This window comes from Colossoma macropomum, unplaced genomic scaffold, assembly GCF_904425465.1.
Source record: "Colossoma macropomum unplaced genomic scaffold, Colossoma_macropomum, whole genome shotgun sequence".
In the NCBI taxonomy this organism is placed as follows: domain Eukaryota; kingdom Metazoa; phylum Chordata; class Actinopteri; order Characiformes; family Serrasalmidae; genus Colossoma; species Colossoma macropomum.
In genome coordinates this window covers 7248966-7268973 of record NW_023494802.1, presented here as the reverse complement: position 1 = coordinate 7268973, position 20008 = coordinate 7248966, and the positions used below count along the sequence as shown (strand labels likewise).

The 20008-nt window shown below is 39.9% G+C and overlaps 1 protein-coding gene across 3 annotated transcripts in view; it reads left to right on the top strand.

Annotated features, from left to right (window-relative positions):
- Positions 1–1195: 1195 nt before the first annotated feature.
- The window catches only part of atf7a (activating transcription factor 7a), a 32364-nt gene continuing 13551 nt past the window's right edge, over positions 1196–20008 (top strand). The window contains exons 1-5 of one of the 3 annotated variants that reach the window (XM_036590890.1): positions 1196–1233; positions 11621–11692; positions 17594–17690; positions 19153–19283; positions 19494–19661. In XM_036590890.1, coding sequence (XP_036446783.1) covers positions 11645–11692; positions 17594–17690; positions 19153–19283; positions 19494–19661 — 444 coding nt within the window. In that variant the 5' untranslated portion in view covers positions 1196–1233; positions 11621–11644. Of the gene's footprint in view, positions 1321–9589; positions 11693–17593; positions 17691–19152; positions 19284–19493; positions 19662–20008 lie in introns of those variants that run through there. The other 2 variants (XM_036590891.1, XM_036590889.1) reach the window with 2 other exon arrangements.

Sequence of the window (20008 nt, the reverse complement as noted above, 5' to 3'; positions counted from 1 at the left end):
CCCTGACCTCAACCCCACTGAACACCTTGGGATGACAGACACGTTGCTCTCTAGCCAGACCTTCTTATCCAACATCAGCTCCTGACCTCACATATTCTTTTTTGACAGAATGGCTGCAAACTCCGACAGACACACTCCAAAATCTTGTGGAAAGCCTTTCCAGAAGAGTGGAAGCTGTTATAGCCGCAAAGAGGGACAACTCCATATTAATGCCCATGGTTTTGGAATTAAATGTCCAACAGGCTCATACGGGTGTGATGGTCAGGCGTCCACATAATTACATATATTGTATACTTTAAGGTGCACCCACTGCTGACACAGGCCTTCAACACACAGCTTGTATAATCTCCATTGAAAGCACTGACCAATAGAACTGGAGGCTCCTGTACATGACTCTAAGGTCACCATGTCCACTGCCAAAGCGTTTGCTAGAGGGGTATAAAGCCCCCAGCTTCAGGCTGTGGAACAGTGGATCTGCGTTCTGTGGAGTGATGTAGCCAATACCTTTGGGATGAGTTGGAGTGCCAGAGCTAATCATCCAACATCAGTCCCCGACCTCACTAATACTCCTCAATAATAATAACACACAGTGTTGTGTAATTAAAAAGTAACTAAACAAACAAATTAATACATAGGGCGGCACGGTGGCGCAGTGGGTAGCGCTGTCGCCTCACAGCAAGAAGGGCCTGGGTTCGATTCCCGGCCGGGTAACCAGGGTCGTTTCTGTGTGGAGTTTGCATGTTCTCCCCGTGTCTGCGTGGGTTTCCTCCGGGTACTCCGGTTTCCTCCCACAATCCAAAACCATGCAGTCAGGCCAATTGGACATGCTAAATTGCCCCTAGGTGTGCCCTGCGATGGACTGGCGACCTGTCCAGGGTGTATCCTGCCTTCCGCCCGATGACAGCTGGGACCCCACCGCGACCCGGGAGGATAAGCGGTTTAGATGATGGATGGATGTTCATTATTAATTGTAGATAGACGTGAGTGTATGTGTATATAAACATATACGCACACATTATGATCTCTTTCAGATGGCACACATTATGATCTCTTTCAGATGCCATAAGGTGGACTGTGACTGTGCAGCCTGCCGTTTCATCTCGCGATATTTCAGCGGGGAGGGGAGTGTCAGATTCCTGGCGAGAAGAGAGAGAGAGAGAGAGTGAGTGAGAGAGAGAGAGAGAGAGCGAGAGAGAGAGAGAGAGAGGGTGAGGGTGAGAGAGGGGCGCCGAGGTGAGTTTGTAAACATTCAACTACTGTCAGATTCTCAAAGTCGGCGTGTAACTAAATGAAACAGACTCCAGTGTTACTTTTGCGCAGGTACGGACAGTTTTCTGTGGGTAAAAGTGAACTTTGTTAGGCGTCTGGTTGTGTTGTCAACTTATGGCTAGCTCGCTAGTTAGCTTCGACCGAAGTCTCTGGCTACGGAGGGCTAGCCAGCATGCTAAGCTAATTAGCTAACTACCAGCGCTACTGACAAGCGAGGCTGTTTGGCGAACAAAAATCTCAGGAATGGTTGGCATTGTTTGTAATCCTTCTAGCGTGGTCGGTAATGTGAGCGCTGGAGTTAAAGTTTAGGAGACAAACGAGTTTGTAACTGAGTTGCGGAGATGGAGAAGATATTGTAAGGTATCACTCAAGTTTTTTCTCGCTTCGCTCAAAAGCCCTGCACACTTTTTACAGTGAGCTGATCTGAACGGCCCGTTGGAGCTGGAAAGTCCAAAACTACTGTGGCCTTCTGTCCGTAAGCGGGACAGCTCGACCCAGGAGCCCGTGCCGTTAACTTAAGTGGTATTTTGTTGTAGCTTAGCCGCGGAGCCGCGGACACGGCTCTGATTTGTGCGCACACGGCCGTGAGTGGACCGCTGGGGCGGCCACATGCGGGAAGAGGCAGCGGGGTTAACGTTAGGAGTCCAGCGGGAAGTTACTACCTAGCCTGAGAGCTCACTTTAAGCAGCGGCGATGAGACATGAAGGCTGCCAGTGTGTTTGGGTCGTAGTTACCTAACTTACACATGAAATGACTTTTACAGGCTTCATAGCGTTTTATAGCCCTGGAGCACAGCTAGTTCCATGGAATGGACTTACCTAAATCCAGAAGTTGTGCTGTGTATGTTTGTATGTATGTAGTTTGTCTGTGTATCTTGAGTTTTCTGAAATATACATGTATGTGTATTTTTAACGTGTGCTTTTAGGAAGGGCTTGGCAATGTGGCAGAAATATGCCATCACGATACTGTAAGACATTATCATGATATTTTGTTTTTCTGAGGTTTGCCCCAGTAGTGCCACATCCTAATCTATATATATCTATAGTGTCAAAAGCTGTACTAATTTGTACTAACTTGTAATAATTTATAATAAGTTAAAATAACTTAACACATCCTCTACAGAGAACACATTTTAACAATTTCTAATGCAAAATTACTGTTTATTTGCTGAAATTAACATATGAAATGTTGACTGTGCAAAATTTATGCCAGGTTTTGTATTTTACATTTTTACATTATGTTCAGCCCAGTAAATAAATAGAAATTGTGCACAAAAATGCAGAAAAATTTCATATTTGAGTATCAGGTACAGGATATTAACTTTTTTTTTTTACCTAGGAAATCAACAAAACTTGAATTTTGCCCAGGGGTGCTCAGATTTTTGCATACAGCTGTACATGTTATTTAGTATTGATGACCATATAAATAATGTCACTCTATAGTTGTTTTGTATACAATAACAAGAGGAGAAATATTCATGTGGAAAATAGATTCTTATTCAGAATGTTTATTGATCATTTCTATGTAAGTGTTTTAGGCAGTACACTTGTTTTTTGCAAACGGACAAGACTAAATGGGCTCCTCTTCATTGTAAGAAGAGAGGCTGGTAAAATAGGGTAAATGCAAGTGAAACGCCTCTTGTCATTTGAGCTGTGAAAGTCCTCCAACGTATCTCCTCGCCTGTCAGCACCTTCTAACCTGTATGTCTGAGAAACAGATTCTGAAGTGCAAGTATGGGTCATCATGTCTTGTCCACTGTGTAATTCGTCCAGTTCTTGTACTCGTTTTAAAGAAATCAATTATCCATGCACAATACATCTCCTTCTCAGTGGAAATTCATGTGCAGACACCTTTGTGAATGCACTGGCAGCTGTTAAAGAAATTGCCTTGATTAGCTGAGAAGGCCTGCTTGTTGGTTTCTTCTGCTCTGTCATTAAACTTGAGGGCCATGCCGGTTCACAGCCTGTGAAATGAAGTGTTGAAGGAAGGAAGTTTATGGGGGCAGTTCGTGGTCTTTCTCAGGTTAAAGGCTCACGTCTTGCCTATGACACCTTCTTTTCATAGACAGTGTTCTAATTTCTGTGTTTTAATTACTGCAGTTACACAATGTGATCACCTGGAATTTGACTTCCTTGTTATTGTTTATTATGTTCATTGACATCTGTTATAATTTTCCGTGATAATGTGCGTGAAACAGCCATGTTTCCTGTAGAAGTACACGTGTCCTTTGCTGAAGGCACTGGTATAACATCGTAGTTACACGGCTAGAAAACAGCTTGAGCCAGTGATCCATTTTGTAAATAGTTCAGGACCAGATTGTTTCCGATTTCATAGCAGAATGCGACCCTGGGTCCGGCAGTGTGCAGCATTGTCTGCTGCCATGGCAAGGGTTTGACATTGGGCATGCTGCAGCTATGCAGACATGCATATAAAGTTTCATTTGTTCCATATACCAAAGCTCAGGTTTACTAAGGTTACATAAATCCATACTGGTCATGCTGACCAGATCTCTTGATGGCGGCAAGTTAAGTCCACTGCCCTCGACCTGTGCCTGTTGGTAACAAGGACCTATTGATTATATTAGCAGTAGAGTAATCTACTGATTGTTTTGATGAGTAATCAAGGCCAAACAGTAATAATCGACTAAACTAAACCATAACAAACCATGCCTAGCCTTTCAAAGATTTCAAAATACTTTATTGGAAAAAAGATAAACAAGGAAACCTTTAAAGAAAAAAAAAAACAAAATACTGTGGAAAAAACGTGTATAACATATACAATTGCCTATTACTGTAAGAGAGAGAGCAGTTGGATATTTTAAAATATGCATGATTATTATGCAAATTGCCAACCAATCACTGCTTATCAGGGAGGTAAATTTGTGTGGATGACTTTTAAAATCAGGCGTACTAGAGGGGACTTGCGGGCCCCATTGGTTGCTAAATGCCTTCCACAGCCATTCATTCCACACACGCTCTCCCCACTCCACTCTCTGTCTCACTTTTTTGTGGGGTCTCCCCTACCCTCTGGCAACTCAAGCTCCAGATTCCTCATTCTTGGCTGCAGTGGGAGCTATTAATACAGTTTGTTTAGTCAGTTTCCTAGCAGGCGGCATCAAACAGTGCACGCCCGGGTCTGATTATAGCTGAGCAGCTCTGCTTTCCACCTGCTGAGTAGGAGAAATCCTAGTTAACAGCAGGATGCTCCCTGGCTGTGGTTGACTGGACCCAACCTAGTGGAACCAGGTCTGTGACAGTAAACATCACCAGGTCTGTGTAGGACAGCACAATTGATCGTAATAAAATTGTGATCTCAAAACATTTCTTGATAAATTCTGCCTCAAGAAACCCTCAATCCTACAAAGCCCTAGACCACTTTAAAAACTGGAAAGAGGCCATGCAAAGTTTTGGAATTTTTCAAATGTAAAGTAAGATGAAGTAGAAATGTTCGAGATTTTGCACTTTTTTTTAAGTATTAAAGTTTAAGCAAATTAGTATATATTAAAGCAAATATATTTAATTGTTTAAAGTTTAAGGTTCTTTAAGTTTAAGGTTCTTTATGTTGCCTAACATTAGAATTATTCACAAAATAACGACACTAAAACGTACTGTGGTTTTGCTTTTAAAAAGATTTATGTCTTGGATAGAAGAACACAGTTTGAAGAACATGTGTTTTGTTCGAGAAATCGTTCCCAGTTCACTTCAGGGCGTTACTTTGAATTTGTCAAATTCTGTCAACAGTAAACCTGATTTAATATAATGAAGCATTGATTAGGTAAATAGACACTAGATGGTAACTCTAAATAATAGACCTCCTCGAGGAAAGCTTTGGAAATGATTAACTCTCGTAAACATAAAATCACAATAAGTTTTTAATTTGTGTTTATTGCAATATTTGTGTTTATTATAAATAAATAAATAAATGCTTACTTCCTTGATAACTAGATTTACATATCTTTCACACTGATTCATTTTCTTTATTTTATTTACTTACTTTGTTTTTGGTGAAAATTATAGATGTCCATATTGTACTTGACAAAACTGGTGTGTTGATGAATCATTAGTGAGGATTGTGATATCAGTTCGGAGCCAAAACATTCACATTTAATCAAGAATTGTTTAACTGTAGATCTGTGCTGCTGAAACGATTGGGCTGCTTAACACCAACACCAGACTTGCAAAACTTAAAGCCAAATAGCCCTTGCTAATGCCCAGTGTCAAAATGTTAATGATGGACACAAACACAGCTGTTCAGCTTTACTTCAATAGCACGGCTGAAATGGATGCATCATCTTTTGAGGTGTAAATTTAGTTCCAGTCCTAACTGTTTTGACTTAATTGTCTACATTTCCTGCTTGTTTAGTAGCCTCTTAAGCTACTCACCATCGGCCAGAGTATGTTGTTTGAATGTTGAGGGCTCTAAGTGTGGATTTGTTGGCTAGTTTTTAGCAAACAGACAACTTCTACTATGTAAGGACATGTAAGGGTGAGCAATTTGGCAAAAACGTAACATCGCAATACTTGAGACAAAAACACTAAAGAAATGATGCATGCAATAATTATTTTTTATTCATGCCTTGCAAAAATAACCTACTTAAGAAAGGAACAAAGGAGAAATCTTATAATGGGTTAAAAATAAATGAATAAAATAAGTTTATAGTGCAATAGTCTGACATCCAATCAGCTACTTTGTAATATGAAGTTTATGCAGTTACTGTGTACTTGTTTTTGTTGTTGTTGTTTACAGGTTCTCTATAATTGTTCTTTTTTTCAAGGTGTTCCAGAAGACTGATGACTGCTATACATAATTTATCACAAGAACAAAAAGATATTGTCATATTGCTCACTTCTAATAACAATTTAGCTTTGTGGCAGATTGCTCTGCAGTATCCATTATGAAACATTTAGCCTAACGCTCTATGGTAATTTGTTGGTACATGGTGAGTGGTGTCAGTTTTTGTCCCCAGCTTGAAGCTTTCTTGGATGAGCCTCTTCACCCAGGGTATAATGAGTGGGTGGTGTTGCTCATTTGTAAATTAACTTCTTGCACATCTCTGTCCAAATTGGTTTTGTGGATTGCATCCATCTTGAAGGCCCTGGCACCAAACTGTTGGCTTGGTTGTTGAGCTTGTGAGGTCTGCTAGGAATCAAACTGCTTGGCTTGTGTTGTCACTTTGATCTCAGCTGGAAGGAAAGGGCCTTTCGGGGGCAAACAAGATGCAGTTATTTTCTTTATGGAAAACAGAACCTGGCATCTTTGCCGTGACTGGTAATTTCGACTTGGACTGCACGCCACTCTGCAGCAAGCTGTCACTGGCCATATGGGGTTATGAGCAACGGTCATTATGGTGGGGGAAGGCGTTTAGAGAAAGTTGTGAAAGTTTGGGCACATGGAAAATTATTGTTTATTAGTTCTCATGATGTTTGCACCCTTGTGGTTCAGTCAGTAGCCTAGAGCTGAGAGTGGAAAGCATATATCTGCAGTACTAGTGGATTAGTGGAAGCTTCTTTTTTTCTCACCTAGAGAGAAGAGAGTAGCTGTTGATGGTGGGCGATATGGCAGAAATTTAACACAATATTTATCACGATACTTGATGACAATATTTGGGAGATCAAATCAATGTGGGCAGATAAAGTATCAGCATCAGATGATGTATTTTTTGTATTCCAGAAGAGCAGAACATTTAAGACTATGGTGGACTATTGTGCCAAAATATCTGCCTTTTATTAATTTCACTACATTCGTACAAATAAATGTTATTTTTTTCTGTAATGGTGATCCAATTGGGTCTAGTCCCTGTTTCCACATTTTCTAAATGCATCTCTAATGATAAATATTTACAAACAGGTTGGAATGGACTTCATGCTACATAAAAAAAAGGCCATGACATCAGAGTACAATGACTTTAATTCAATGCCTGTAAAAATAAACAATTCCAGAAGGAACAGGAAGAAAAATCGAACGAGGATGATTGTGTAGTTGACTCACATCCAGTCCTCTTCTTTGTACTATACAGTTTATGAAGTTGCTCTGCACTTGTTGTCGTTGATTACAGGCTCTGTATACTTGGTCTTTTTACGATGTATTTGTGACGCAGTTGTTCGGTGTTCTGAAAGTTCAGATGATACCCAGGACACAATGGAAGAACATGTTGTGATGCAGTTTATCACAACTATAACATATCAAATTGCACGCCCCTAGTAGCTGCTATTGCTGAGGATAGGTGCTGTATTTTATTTGTAGTGGAAGTTGTGTAACACTCGCCAGACGTCATTCTGAGCTGGTGGGGTATCATGAAACATTAATGTTCTCTTCCCCACCTTGCCCCTATTCAAATTTAATGATATTTTTCTGAAATTCCCAATCTCTCCTCGCATGTTCAGTGAGTGTGAGGTGGAACAAGGTCAAGTGAAGAGGAGGGCAACTGGCAGAGAGTTAAGCTTGATTACTTGATGACAAAAAATGATAGATTAAAATGTATTTTTTAAATTAAAAGGTGATGATTCGTTGGGAGTTTGTATGATGGTAATGCATCTTTTAAATTCTCCTACTGGTCTCTGTCAGTAAGAAACATCCTGATAGTTCTGTTCATTTTTTCCTAGTCTCAGCCTCAGATGTTATGCCCACATGAACACAGAGCTTCTGATATCTATTGTAGGTTAAGCTGGCCACAACTGTTGGGGTTTTGCCAGCTGCATTCTGATTGGCTGTCCACATCGTTGTATGTATGCATTTTTGTGCAGTGGGTTTTATTGGCCTGAAGGGAAACAAACTTTTGCTCTTTGCACCTCTGTACTTTGTGACTGAGCCTTTCGGAGCACTGTAGTCTATGGATTTCTAAAAGTTTGGGGGGTTCACGGCATCACATCTTTAAAAGTTATTCAGCTGCTTTCTTTGAAACGTTTGGTAGATTTTAAGCAAGACATTGTTGTGTATATGGCATGTTTGCAGACACACCAGTTTGTTGGGCACTGATTTGTTTTGTTTGTTTGAAAATCACCTGCCCCTACATGTCAAGGCAAAATAACAGGCTCTGATTGGTTATTCTGCATGTCAGTCAAACGGCTCTTTCCTGTCAAAGTAGGCAGTTCTTTGCCAAATTAAGGGACAGAACGCAGTAGAATCCGACAACAGACAGAAGTGTGGCTTGTAAGGTTAATCTCTTTCCCATAAAATATTTTGGAATCTTTGAAAAGCTAAACATCTTTTGTTATTGTTCAGTTAAGTCTTTTTTAGTCATTTTTTAATTTTTAGTCATTTACTTATATATAGTTATTTGCGTATATATATATATATTATTATATATATATATATATATATATATATAATATACATACCCACACATATATATATAGTGGTAACAGCTGGACTCTGTAGATGCATTTCAGAAGAACTGTGCATGTGTTGGTCTGTGAGCATATTTCAGTATAATAGCTCAGTAAGAGTGCCTGGAAACTTGTTTTGTCTGAGTGGAAATTGTGGGCGAGTAGCTCATGTTGCTTGTTAGACTAAAAGGAGAAGGAGGGGTTTTGGGAATGGGCAGCCAATGCACATGCAAGTCATTCTCTTGGATCACAGCAGCTCATTGCAGAAATGTCTCTCCAAGATTAGCATTATTATGCTGTCCATCTTACATTATATCACATACTCTCATTACATTGTACTCATTGCCTGTTGAGTTCACTTATCATTGATGGGTTCATTTCAGCTCAAGTCTTATTTTTCTTGTACTTTTCTTTATTTGATTTTGTTGTTGATCAAAGCCATAACGCTACCTCCTCTGGCAAAAGATTTTGGCTTATTCTACTGACAGACCAGGACACTCTGAGAGAGCAAACTCTTGTTGTTTGAGTGTCATAAATAAACCTATTACCTTGAAATTGACCTGTCTAAGCCCACAAATCCAAGTTTTACTAAGGGTTTATAGAAGCTTTGCATTCTACGAAATTGTAGCACACAACACAGTATTGTCAAAATAGCTAATCTTAAGGTGTTATTCATTTGAAATGATGCCAGTGCTGTGTATGAAAGGTCCCACTGTTAGGATAGATTTAGTGTTGTTTTGTGACGCAATCAAACAAACATTAGCACTGTAGCTCATTGGTTGTGGTTTTGTTTAGCTACAACAACATAGTCCAGCTTGGTGGAAAAAAAATACACAATGTTATACTTACACAAGAAGTAACTGATCAAAGAAAGACCAAATTTGGTGTCCAAATTTTGCTTCTTTAGTGTAGGGCTTGAGCTACTCCAGCGCTACACTAAAGAAGCAAAATTTGGACACCAAATTTGGTCTTTCTTTGATCAGTTACTTCTTGTGTAAAGATAACATTGCTAACAAACACTGGACTTCAAGTGAAAATATTCCCCCAAAACTTTCCTCTACCAGCTCCCAGCTGCCTATAGATTTTTGTGAAGGACACAGACTTTTTTGTGTGGTTTAGAGAACAGCATTACTTTCAGCTATAATAAGGAACAGAACCTCACTTTGTAGCTTAACACTGTGAGCACCTATTTCAGACAGCAGGTGTTGTGGACATATCTTGCATGTATATGGACATTACAGCTCATGTTTGCGATTGCTATTGTGCCTACTCATAAACAACTGTTAATCTTTAAGATGAAGATATATTTTTATATTTTATAAACAGAAACAACAAAAATTGCAAACATAATCTAGCAGCCATATTTCCACATGGGAATGGGAGTCTTGACTCTGCGGGCGGAGACTGATTTTGGAGAGGGCAGCTGCCGCTGCATTCAGCTACAAAGTGAATGTTTGTTCATATTTATAGTTCACAGCCATACAATACCCTAAACTACATCTTCAAGTCTTACTTTACTAAATAGCTGGATGCAGTTAGAGTGGTTGAGAGAAGTTTTGGGGATGTGTTTATGGAAAGGATTTGGGTGACTCGTCTTCTAGTGTAGACTTTAGTTTGTTAGCAAGGTTAGCAAGGTTAGCCTTATAGCTCCGGTGCTAAACTTAAGAAGCAAAATTTGGACACCAAACATGTTTCGGGTTGTTTACATCTGGGCTAAGTGATGTTTTTTTCGCTGAACTATTCCTTTAAACTGAAAACCCAATGATGTTGCGACTCTAAACAAAGACTGCTATGGTTTAGGGTTGGAATACATGTCAAAACATGTTTTATTCTTCAGTAGCAGCCAAGGGAAATTGGTAGGTGTTCGTGCTGGAGACTGCCTCGGATCAGCTAACGAGCTAAAACTACAGCTAACCTGTGCAACGCTGGATGCCGAGGGAGACTTTTGTCTTCTACAGGTGTTTTTCCTCTTCAGTGGATGATGTGCCAACATGTTAATTTGTAGGGAAAACCTGGACCCAACTTCAGCCTAGCCTGTCCAGCAATAGAAGCCCAGCTATCTCTGCCTTTTCGGTCTCATCCTTAAAAACATCTTGGCAAGGAGCCAATGTTAAGGCACTCATGTTTCAGAGTAGCAAAGCATAAAATAACAGACTTGCTCACAAATAAAAGCAAGACAAAATCAGTGGTTCATGGAATTGTTAGTCTGTATATTTTCAGTCTTCCCTTGATGAAACTCACTCAATACCTGAAATAAAGTAGTTAGTATTCAAATACTGGCACCTCTAACAGTTAACTGAGTACCCAAAAACCTGTGTACGTCCCTGCCATCATTTCTCATTAGGTTGAATGGGTATGTGTCGGCGTTCTGTAAAGCTTGTTTAACTTATTTAGATACAGGCTACTTTCACCACACTTTGTGGTCTGACTGGCAGGGTTTCTACGTTGTAGTCCTAGATATGCCTGTCTAACTCATCTAAATGAAGGGATGTGCTTGTCTCAGCACACATTTTTCCATGATTTCTGTGAGATAACCCAAATTTAAGTGGGACTGAGGTGTGGTTAGTAAAACGTTGGATGTTTGTGCTGATAGAGGGAGGGTAAAACGCAATGAGAAACAAAGGTGGGGCCAAAGCAGAAGGGGTGGAGAGATACACACAGAGTAAAGGGAAAGAGGGATGGCATGTTTTGTGCAAATCCTGGCTACCATCTCATCTGTAAACTCTTCCTCATTGGCTAGCCAGGTGCCCCCAGTGTGAAGGAAGTATCACTAGGGAAACTTCTACTTGCGCTGTGTGCGCGTGTGTGTGTGTGTGTGTGTGTTTATATGAATGTGTGTATGTTTTCTTCTCTGCTTGTGATATTTTTAAACACGCTTCCTGCACTGACTAAGCCTACAACCAGAGAAGCATCTCTGCTTTATTGGGAACAACTGGAGGGCTACCAGAGGGCTTTTTGAGGCTTTGTGAAAGGGCTACACCATCTTCAACACTTCAACAATGTTCTCCTCTTCTCCTCTTCCACAGTTACATTGCAAGCTGTTTGCAAAAATGGGGGACGACAAACCTTTTGTGTGCAACGCTCCTGGCTGTGGGCAGGTAAGTCTTCTTTCCATCTCCGCCTATCTTAGGTTTCAGGTGCGTGTGTTCTCAGCCAGCTTGTCTAGAGGCCTCTGGCTGTTGTAGTGTGAAGAGTTGCATGTTGTTCTGGGGATGCATGATATATCTACGACTGATGTGTTATTCAACAAATGGAAAAATTTAGTCCAGTGTTGGAATTACAACTTCCTAATTTTGGATGTACTGATGCCATTTGTGGTGTAGTGTGTAGGTGAAGTGCAGCACTAGAACTTCACTAATCTAATTAGTCATTTGACAACTCCTCATTCAATGGGTTCAGTATAGCATGGTAATATGAGGTTGCTAGCAATAGCGGCTAGCGTCTTTAGTGTTTTATCATGGGGTGGGCAGTATGACTATTGCTATTGTGATAAAATATGTCACAGGAAACTTTTCTGAGCATATCGTAGATATCACTAATACTTAAACACTGAGCAACTGCGTGTTTCATCACAAAGAGAGCATAATTAGGACGCTTTATTTGGAGTTAGTGCAGTATGTGATTCATGGTTTTTTGATTATATTTTTTAAAAAATATCTGTCCGTTCTACCTTGCCAAACCAAGCTAAATATTGTGATGCATATCATGTGTCCAGAAAATCTCTTGAAGTATCATCATCTTTTACATTTGGTATATCACCCACCTTTACGTTAACTCCATGTTTTCTGTGTTTATATATGGGTTATAGTGTGAACTTATTTTAAAAATGCAAAATAGTCAAATTATTAGTTGATGATCCATCACACAAAACCAGTGATTTTTAGATTGAGTGATATTGATGGGCAACAAAAACTGCAAGGTGTGTCGTTTTCTGGGTACTTCAGATTCTTTTGTAAAAGCAGTTCAAAATACATAAAAACTAAATAAAGAGTATGTTTCATTTCTGTAATCTGGTTAATGTTTAATATACTGTGTAAGCTTCCTTTTGGTGGTTTTATGAGGAAAACAGTCCAATCAAAACAAGCTATGTTAGGTTTGTAAGGCGTTCTTTTAGCATAGAGATGCAGTACTCAGCAACTTTGTTAATTCAGACTTAAAAATCTGCTGATACATGATGAGATTGGAAAATTTGGATTTTATCACTACTGGAACCGGCATCAGCCACAACAAGATGTTATCGGTTAACATTACTGGCTTAGGCATTCCATATCTGTATGTCCCTGTGTTGTTCAGAGTTTGTACAGTGATGCTACACAGAACCGTGTGGCCACAGAGCGGTTCTGGCGGCCGTGTTAGCCACAGGCAGCCCAGCTCTGCCACTTCTGCACCACTCTGTAAGCACTCTCTTGTCACATTGCAGGCCAGAGCTGTGCTGATAGAGTTGATAGCATTCTTTTGAAGCAGCCCTGACATCTGTGATTCAGAGGCTGGGAAGTTTAGTAATCACCATTTGGTTCGTTTTCTAAATGTCTTTCAGTCGACTCGGTGTACGTGCAGGCACACGGCCATGGTCTGTAATTTACACACAAACAGTGATATGCCTGGGTTGAGGAAGAAAGCTGAAGGAAAAAAAAACAACTCATGACAGCGTGCACAGCCATGAGGGCATTGAAAACTGAAAGCGGAAGTGACTAAGACAGCCCATCGCACTTGGCGAGAAGAGAACGGAGGAGTTCATTTTGAGGTTTTGATTTGAATATTCTGTTAACACGATTATTTAGAGAAGAATGTGTGAAAGAGGTGAAGGCCAGTGGCACTGAAGAGTTAAACTACACCAGGCGCTGTTTGCTGGACGTCGCGCTGATCATATAAGCATGCTGTGGGTATGTGTTTGTGTCTGTTTAAACAATACAAGCATGAACGTTTAGAAGAATAACATGAGTATGAAATGAATAATTTATGTAAGGCAGTTGTTTGCAGTTTTTTCATTTCTCACAAGCACAGCAGCCATGATTAAGTTGGTCTCACTGTTCAGATCTAGAACTGGATATATTGTAGTGTTGTTTACGCAGCTGCTTTTGAGAAAGCTTTCAGAATGAATTAGAAGTTGTAGTGGTGTTGGTATGCTGTAGACCTGCAGGTGTTGCATCATGTATGTTCCCAGGGGTTTGAAATGTTTTCGTTCAGGCATGTCTCAGCAAAACGGGAGTGGACTGTTAGTTGTAATAGCCAAAATCTTGTGGATATTAGGAAGCTGGCATTTATTCAATTCTGGCCTATATGATTATAATTCTTGCTCATAACTTTTTCAATTAAAAGTTGATAGCATTCATTTAGTTTCCATTTCTAAGTTGTAGACAACTTCATCAGCAATAGCTTTTGTGTTGTTTTTGCTTTTTCCCTTCACTGTTTGTGCATTAGCATCTGAACTGGAACCACAATTGATCCTGTTTTCTTTTGGAGATTACAAAATTTTGCACCAGATTTGTAAGTGCAGTAGTTGTTCTGTAGTTGGACTAGCCTCAAAGGGCTAGACGTAATCTCTTAATAAGTATACATGTTATATAGGGACAACTTGTTAAACTTTGGTGCTGGATTCTGCCACAGCCAAGGGCCCTTTGTAAAGCCTGTCTCCAAATTGAACTAGTCTGTGGTAGGCAAAACCAGCTAGCAAGCAAAATGCTGTTGTCAGCCACCGGAGCTTTTTTCCTTGCAGGAAGTAGAGTTTATTTTTACTGTATGTAATGTGTTCTCTGTACACGCTAACTTATGTTATATCCATGGGATAACACCAGGCTTGTTGTTCGTTGGTCAGCGTTGACTTGTAGCTAGCCACAGTTAGTAGTTAATGTCGCTAGATGTGTTTACATGCACTTAAAAATTCGATCATCATTGGATTTTGGGAGTTATCTGATTTTTCAATCAGAAATCATAATCTGGTTTCTTAGATCAGATTAAGGCCTAAAAATCCACTTAAGAAATCTGATTAATCAGCAGAAATCTGGCTCTTTATCAGGTTTTTCAGTGCACGTATTCCCTTACTTCGATTTTTGTTGTTTTTCTTAGTCTGCACATTTGCAAAAACAGGCCACTGTCTTGGAAATATCAAGCAGCATTTAACACAGTGTTCGTGAGATGGCAACAAAACATTTTTGCAGCGGTGCTGAAACCAACTACATGCTTGGTGAAATAAAGAATTTGAATATTCTTCATCTTCTAGATGATATATATTCATATATTCTGCTAAAGTGACTCAATGTTTTAAAATGTGGCATGACCATGAGTTTTGCATCTAATTGTTGCCTGGCTCATGTAGATCGGGAGTTTCCCATTATATGATAACCCAAGTGCAAGTAAACGCTGTCCTGATCCAGAGGATCTTGAGCACACATTGCGATGAGCTCTATGCCTTGAATTTCAAATGTTGGCTAATCATACCATTTGTTAGGTTACCTTTAAACGATGATTATTAGCTTCAGATACATTGTCATAATAATTCAGAATGTGATTGTTGAACTAGCTGATATCTTGTGGCTTTTAGGACTTTCGTAATCCTGAGGACTGTAATGTTTTCAGTTAAAGGTGCATAACCCTGTTTTTGTTCCCATTTCTAAGTAGTAAAGGTCTTGTTTTGTGGTCTTGCTTGTTTTCTCTCTTTCTCTTCATTCTGCTTGCATTAGCGTCTAATCGGCAACCTAATTTGACATTGCGTTGTAGAGTTCTGTAGTTGTGTCTAACAACAGTTAGAAGCTAATGTCATTATCAAAATTAAGTACAGATTTTGCTGCCTTGATACTGACACCAGAATTAATGTGGGCACCCTAATTTCAGATGCTGGCTAATTGTACTGTTTGTTGGTTACCTTTGATTAGAGTTTTACTCACAAGTCTTGATTTCATGTTAATAATTTGTTGACTTAAAGGCTTACTAAAGGGTATTCTCACACTATGTTTCTACTAATGGTAATGGTAAGCTATGGAGGGAGCTGCAAGACCAGCTCATCTTTAGACACAGGTTGCCTCACTGTGACTGGCTGACTAGCAGCCAGTATTAGTAACACAATACCAGCCCATTTATACCAGATAAAGTAACTCATTTGTTCCGTTTCCCAAAAGTCATGCTACCCATTTCTTAGAAACGGACAAACTCTTAAAAATGGTTTCATGTTGTACAAAGAGGAAGTTGTTAGAAGGTCTACTGCTGTGTGGCAGAGAATATTATTCCTCATGCATTGCACTTTGTCCTTTGCGACAAAACCTATGTAGTACGCTACACCGTAACCTTGGTGTGAGGGAAGAAGGCCATGCAGTTGTTGTATTGGTGATGCTGGTACATCTAAAAATAAGCTCTTGACACTTGACTGTGTTTCCACTTCGTTCTCTCACGACTGGACTGTAACTGTGACACGGTGCCAGAAATAGTCTGAAGAAGACTGCAAAGGCTAGAGCCTGACGAATCCTCCTACAGCTCTGCCTGAGTCACCAACAGGCATGAAACTCGCTCGGAGAGAGACACAGACAGACAGGCAAAGGCTTAGTTGCAAGTACTAGAGGTTCCATCTTGGAAGAGCAAAACATTCTGCAGTTTATTGCTGAACTGCATGGTTTATTGTTTTCGATGCTCTGACGCCCCTGATTCAGTGTCTAAGCTAATTGTAAAGTTTTTCTGGAGCTGAGCAGACAAAACAAAACACAGTTGTTTATTTTACTATCCAGTAATCAACCAATACGTTCATTATTTTGTCAACAAATTAAGTAATCGGGTTTTTTTTTTTCAAAACTGCCAGTTACCAAACAATAGCTAATCGTGCATAGCCTTTCAGAGATTTCAGAGCATTCCATTGACAGACAAAGAAGCTGTTCAAAAAGAATTCAAAACATAAACAATGCATACAAATACCTTACATAAGGAGACCAGCTGGAGAATTTAAAGTATGCATCATTACCATGCAGACTCCAAGTAATTATTGCTGATTCATCAGGATGGTATCACCTTACAGCCCTAAAATAAAGTGTAGTAGATGAATGTGGGTGGGAGGCACAGGACTAGGACTGAAAACCACTGCTCTAGGACAGTTATACAATGCTGTTAAAGCAGCGGAACATATTGTAGTTTACCTGTCTCGGAACGTGATGCTTCTACAATGTTGTCAATAGCTTTTTGGCAACAGTGCGCAAGGTAAATAATGGAATACAATGGAATCTCAAAAAGAAAAGAAACTTTATACATGAAACCATGAAAACCAGCTTGGTTTTCATGCTTCAGTTTTGAGTTGTCATCAAAAACTTAATCTGCTCTATCACATTGTCGTGCACACAATGGCATGTAATCCAAAAGGCACTTGGACTCAAGTAAGATGTACCGGAGTGGCGTACTCCTTCATAAAGCCAGGTTTGTGCTAAACGCATAATAGCTTTGTTTAGTTAAAGTGGTTGGGCAAAGCACTAACATTGACTCTGGACTCCACCGCACCATCAACAGTTCACATGTCTGTCATCTACATTGTTATTAACCTCTCCACGTGGCATTCACTTTTGTTATAAACAAACACAGTGGAACAATCCCAAAATCAAAAGTAACAGCCATGTAACTGCTCTTGTCGAATCCTATAGAAAGCCGAGTTCACTGGTTCTCTCGCTGTAAAGGCACACTGCCCAGGGCTGTAAGCTGAGCCCAAAGACCAGTTCTGAGACAGGGAGTTCGATTTACAGTGAGGAGCCTTTGTTGTGCAGTGTGTGCTGACACGTAATACATGCGTTACATTTCCAGTGATGCGGACCTTCGGTGTGGCGTGGATTCAGTGAAAGCTGATCGCTCAGTAAGGAGATGTTCTTGGCCCACATAACCGTTTTCCAAGACAAATCCTCTCTCGTCCACTCCCTGTTATTTGTTACATTATTTTTACAATCTCGGCTTCACTACTTTTCTCCCTGCTTTTTCCTCTCCCCCTTACCATTACCAGATTTTCTCATTTCTTCGCTTTTTGTCTGCTTGTGCAGAGGTTTACCAATGAGGACCACCTCGCTGTCCACAAGCACAAGCACGAGATGACTCTGAAATTTGGACCTGCACGGACTGACTCAGTCATCATTGCAGGTACTTTTCCAGCAAAACGAGCAGTCTTGAAGAGACTAACCAGCTGCAGCCCACTCACTTCACTCTGAATGCTCATCATTTTCTTTGACTGCGTTTATTAGAAAATCCAGTTCCTTCTTTTATCAACTCTGCCTTGTGTGATACTTTTAAGGTATCCTTTCAGATTGTTTATCAACACAAATGGCAATTCCTTTGCGTGTTTGAGTTCATGATTTATACTGGTCAAATCTAGTGCTCATTTACAGGGAAATTCCTGTGATTTTCCAAAATTTGAGATGTGAACTTATTCAGAGTGGTTTGATGTGAAGTGGTTCATTGTTGAGAAAGTTAATGACTTCAATTTCTTTGCAGTGGTGGTGATAGCAACCAGGGCAGTTCAGCCATTTTATGGACTATCCAAAGGAAGCAGTGAATTCAGTGAACTACACAAGTCTTTATACGTATATGTAACAGGTTTTTATATGTTGCTGCTTTCAGAACTTTGTATCTCCAAAATGACATTTTTACAGGAGAAGGAAACAAACATACTTTACTTTTAATGTAAGTCAATGTAACCAGGCTTTTTTTTAAGGCATTTTGAGCCATTTCTTTTGGTCCATTCATCTTGAAATTTACACACAACGTAAAGGACAACAAGCATTTTCAAATTATGTCAAACACTGAAAAATGGAGGTACAAGGTTTTGTTTGAACAGCAGCAATGTAATAATACTAATTGTAAAATAGTGGTAATTTTTTTTTTTTAATAAATATTTGATCTCAGAACTATAACACAACAATGTATCAGGTATCAGACCTAGTATTCATAACCATTTAATGTAATAACTTTCTGTGAGGTAGCTTTGCACTGTTTAGATGTCTGGTTCCTGTCACCACTGCTGTGAACAATTTTCTAAAAAAAATTCTCTAGGGTGGAGCATTACACATCAAACCTCACTGAATGAATTTGTTTACGTCTTAACGATTTAATTATGCACAATCTTTGAAAAATCGGTGGAATTCCCCTTCAGAATACAATGCAAGACTCAGTACAACTGTGATTTCAATAATTTGCTTCATCACTTTATAGATTAAAGCCATATTATCTTTATATATTATCTATCATATTATCAATATTATCATACTTTTAGCCTTAGCATATACCCTGCCTTTTATCAATCACAACATATTGATTTGATCTCTGCTCCTGTTTGTATTTATGATTGCATTGCATTTTCTATCCAAAAAAATGGTGCAACTTTAAAAGCAAGGAATAAGCTTATCTGGCTCATCATGTAATTCTAGTTACAATGACGTAAATGTCTGCGGAGGATTTTTCGAATAGTGAGCAACAGTGAATCAGCCTGGCTGCTTCGACTAGGTTGTGTAATATGCATGGTCATTTTCGTTTTGCAGCTAAAGAGGGAATTTTTTGTTTTAATGTTCTCTAAGTAATGTAACCCCTTTTTCTCTCGCCTTTCCAGACCAGACGCCGACTCCCACTCGTTTCCTGAAGAACTGTGAAGAAGTGGGCCTCTTCAACGAGTTGGCCATGCCCTTTGAGCAGGAGTTCCGCAAAGCCCAGGAAGATGATGACAAGAGGGCCAAGAACCCTGTGAGCAGAGGGACTGGGTGGAGGGGTTCAGTCACTCAGACAGAGCTGTTCCAAGCATGAGCAACTCTGCAGCCTGTGGCCAAAATGGGGGATTTATGGGCTGCAAACTGCTATCTGCTCCCATGTCTCACACTGTCTCGCCTCTCCCTTCCCCCTCTTCACTTCTGCTATCAATCTCTCTCTCCCTCTGTCCCTGTCTTTCTCCTACAGCTGCCTGCCCCTGGCTCTTCAGCTCTGGACATGACTCTGCAGACACCCTTGGATGTGGTCAGAGTGAAGGAGGAGGAGCCTGTAGAGGTGGACTCATCTCCTCCTGCTAGTCCAGATTCCATCTCCAGCAGATCCGACAGTAATAAGGAGCCCACAATCAGGGGGAAGGTATAACAAATCACTGCACTATATGGAGAAAATCTTAGTACTGTGATTATATTGCTGCAGTATGCATTACAATAAATTACAAACTTGGGCTATTAAAGTTAATGCATTAATGATTTGTTAATACTAGGGCTGAAACAACTAACAAGTGTAATAATGATAAAGTTAAACAAATAAACAAATCTTGTTAGCGATTAGTTGTCTTGATATTTGTGCTCCCCATTTTTATCACTTGACTAAAAGAGGGAAAACACAGATGGCGGAGACTACAGTTAAGGGTTATGCACAACTCAGTAAGTCAAAAGTATGGGAATTCTTCTCTTAAACATCATCTAAAAAGAGGAATTCCT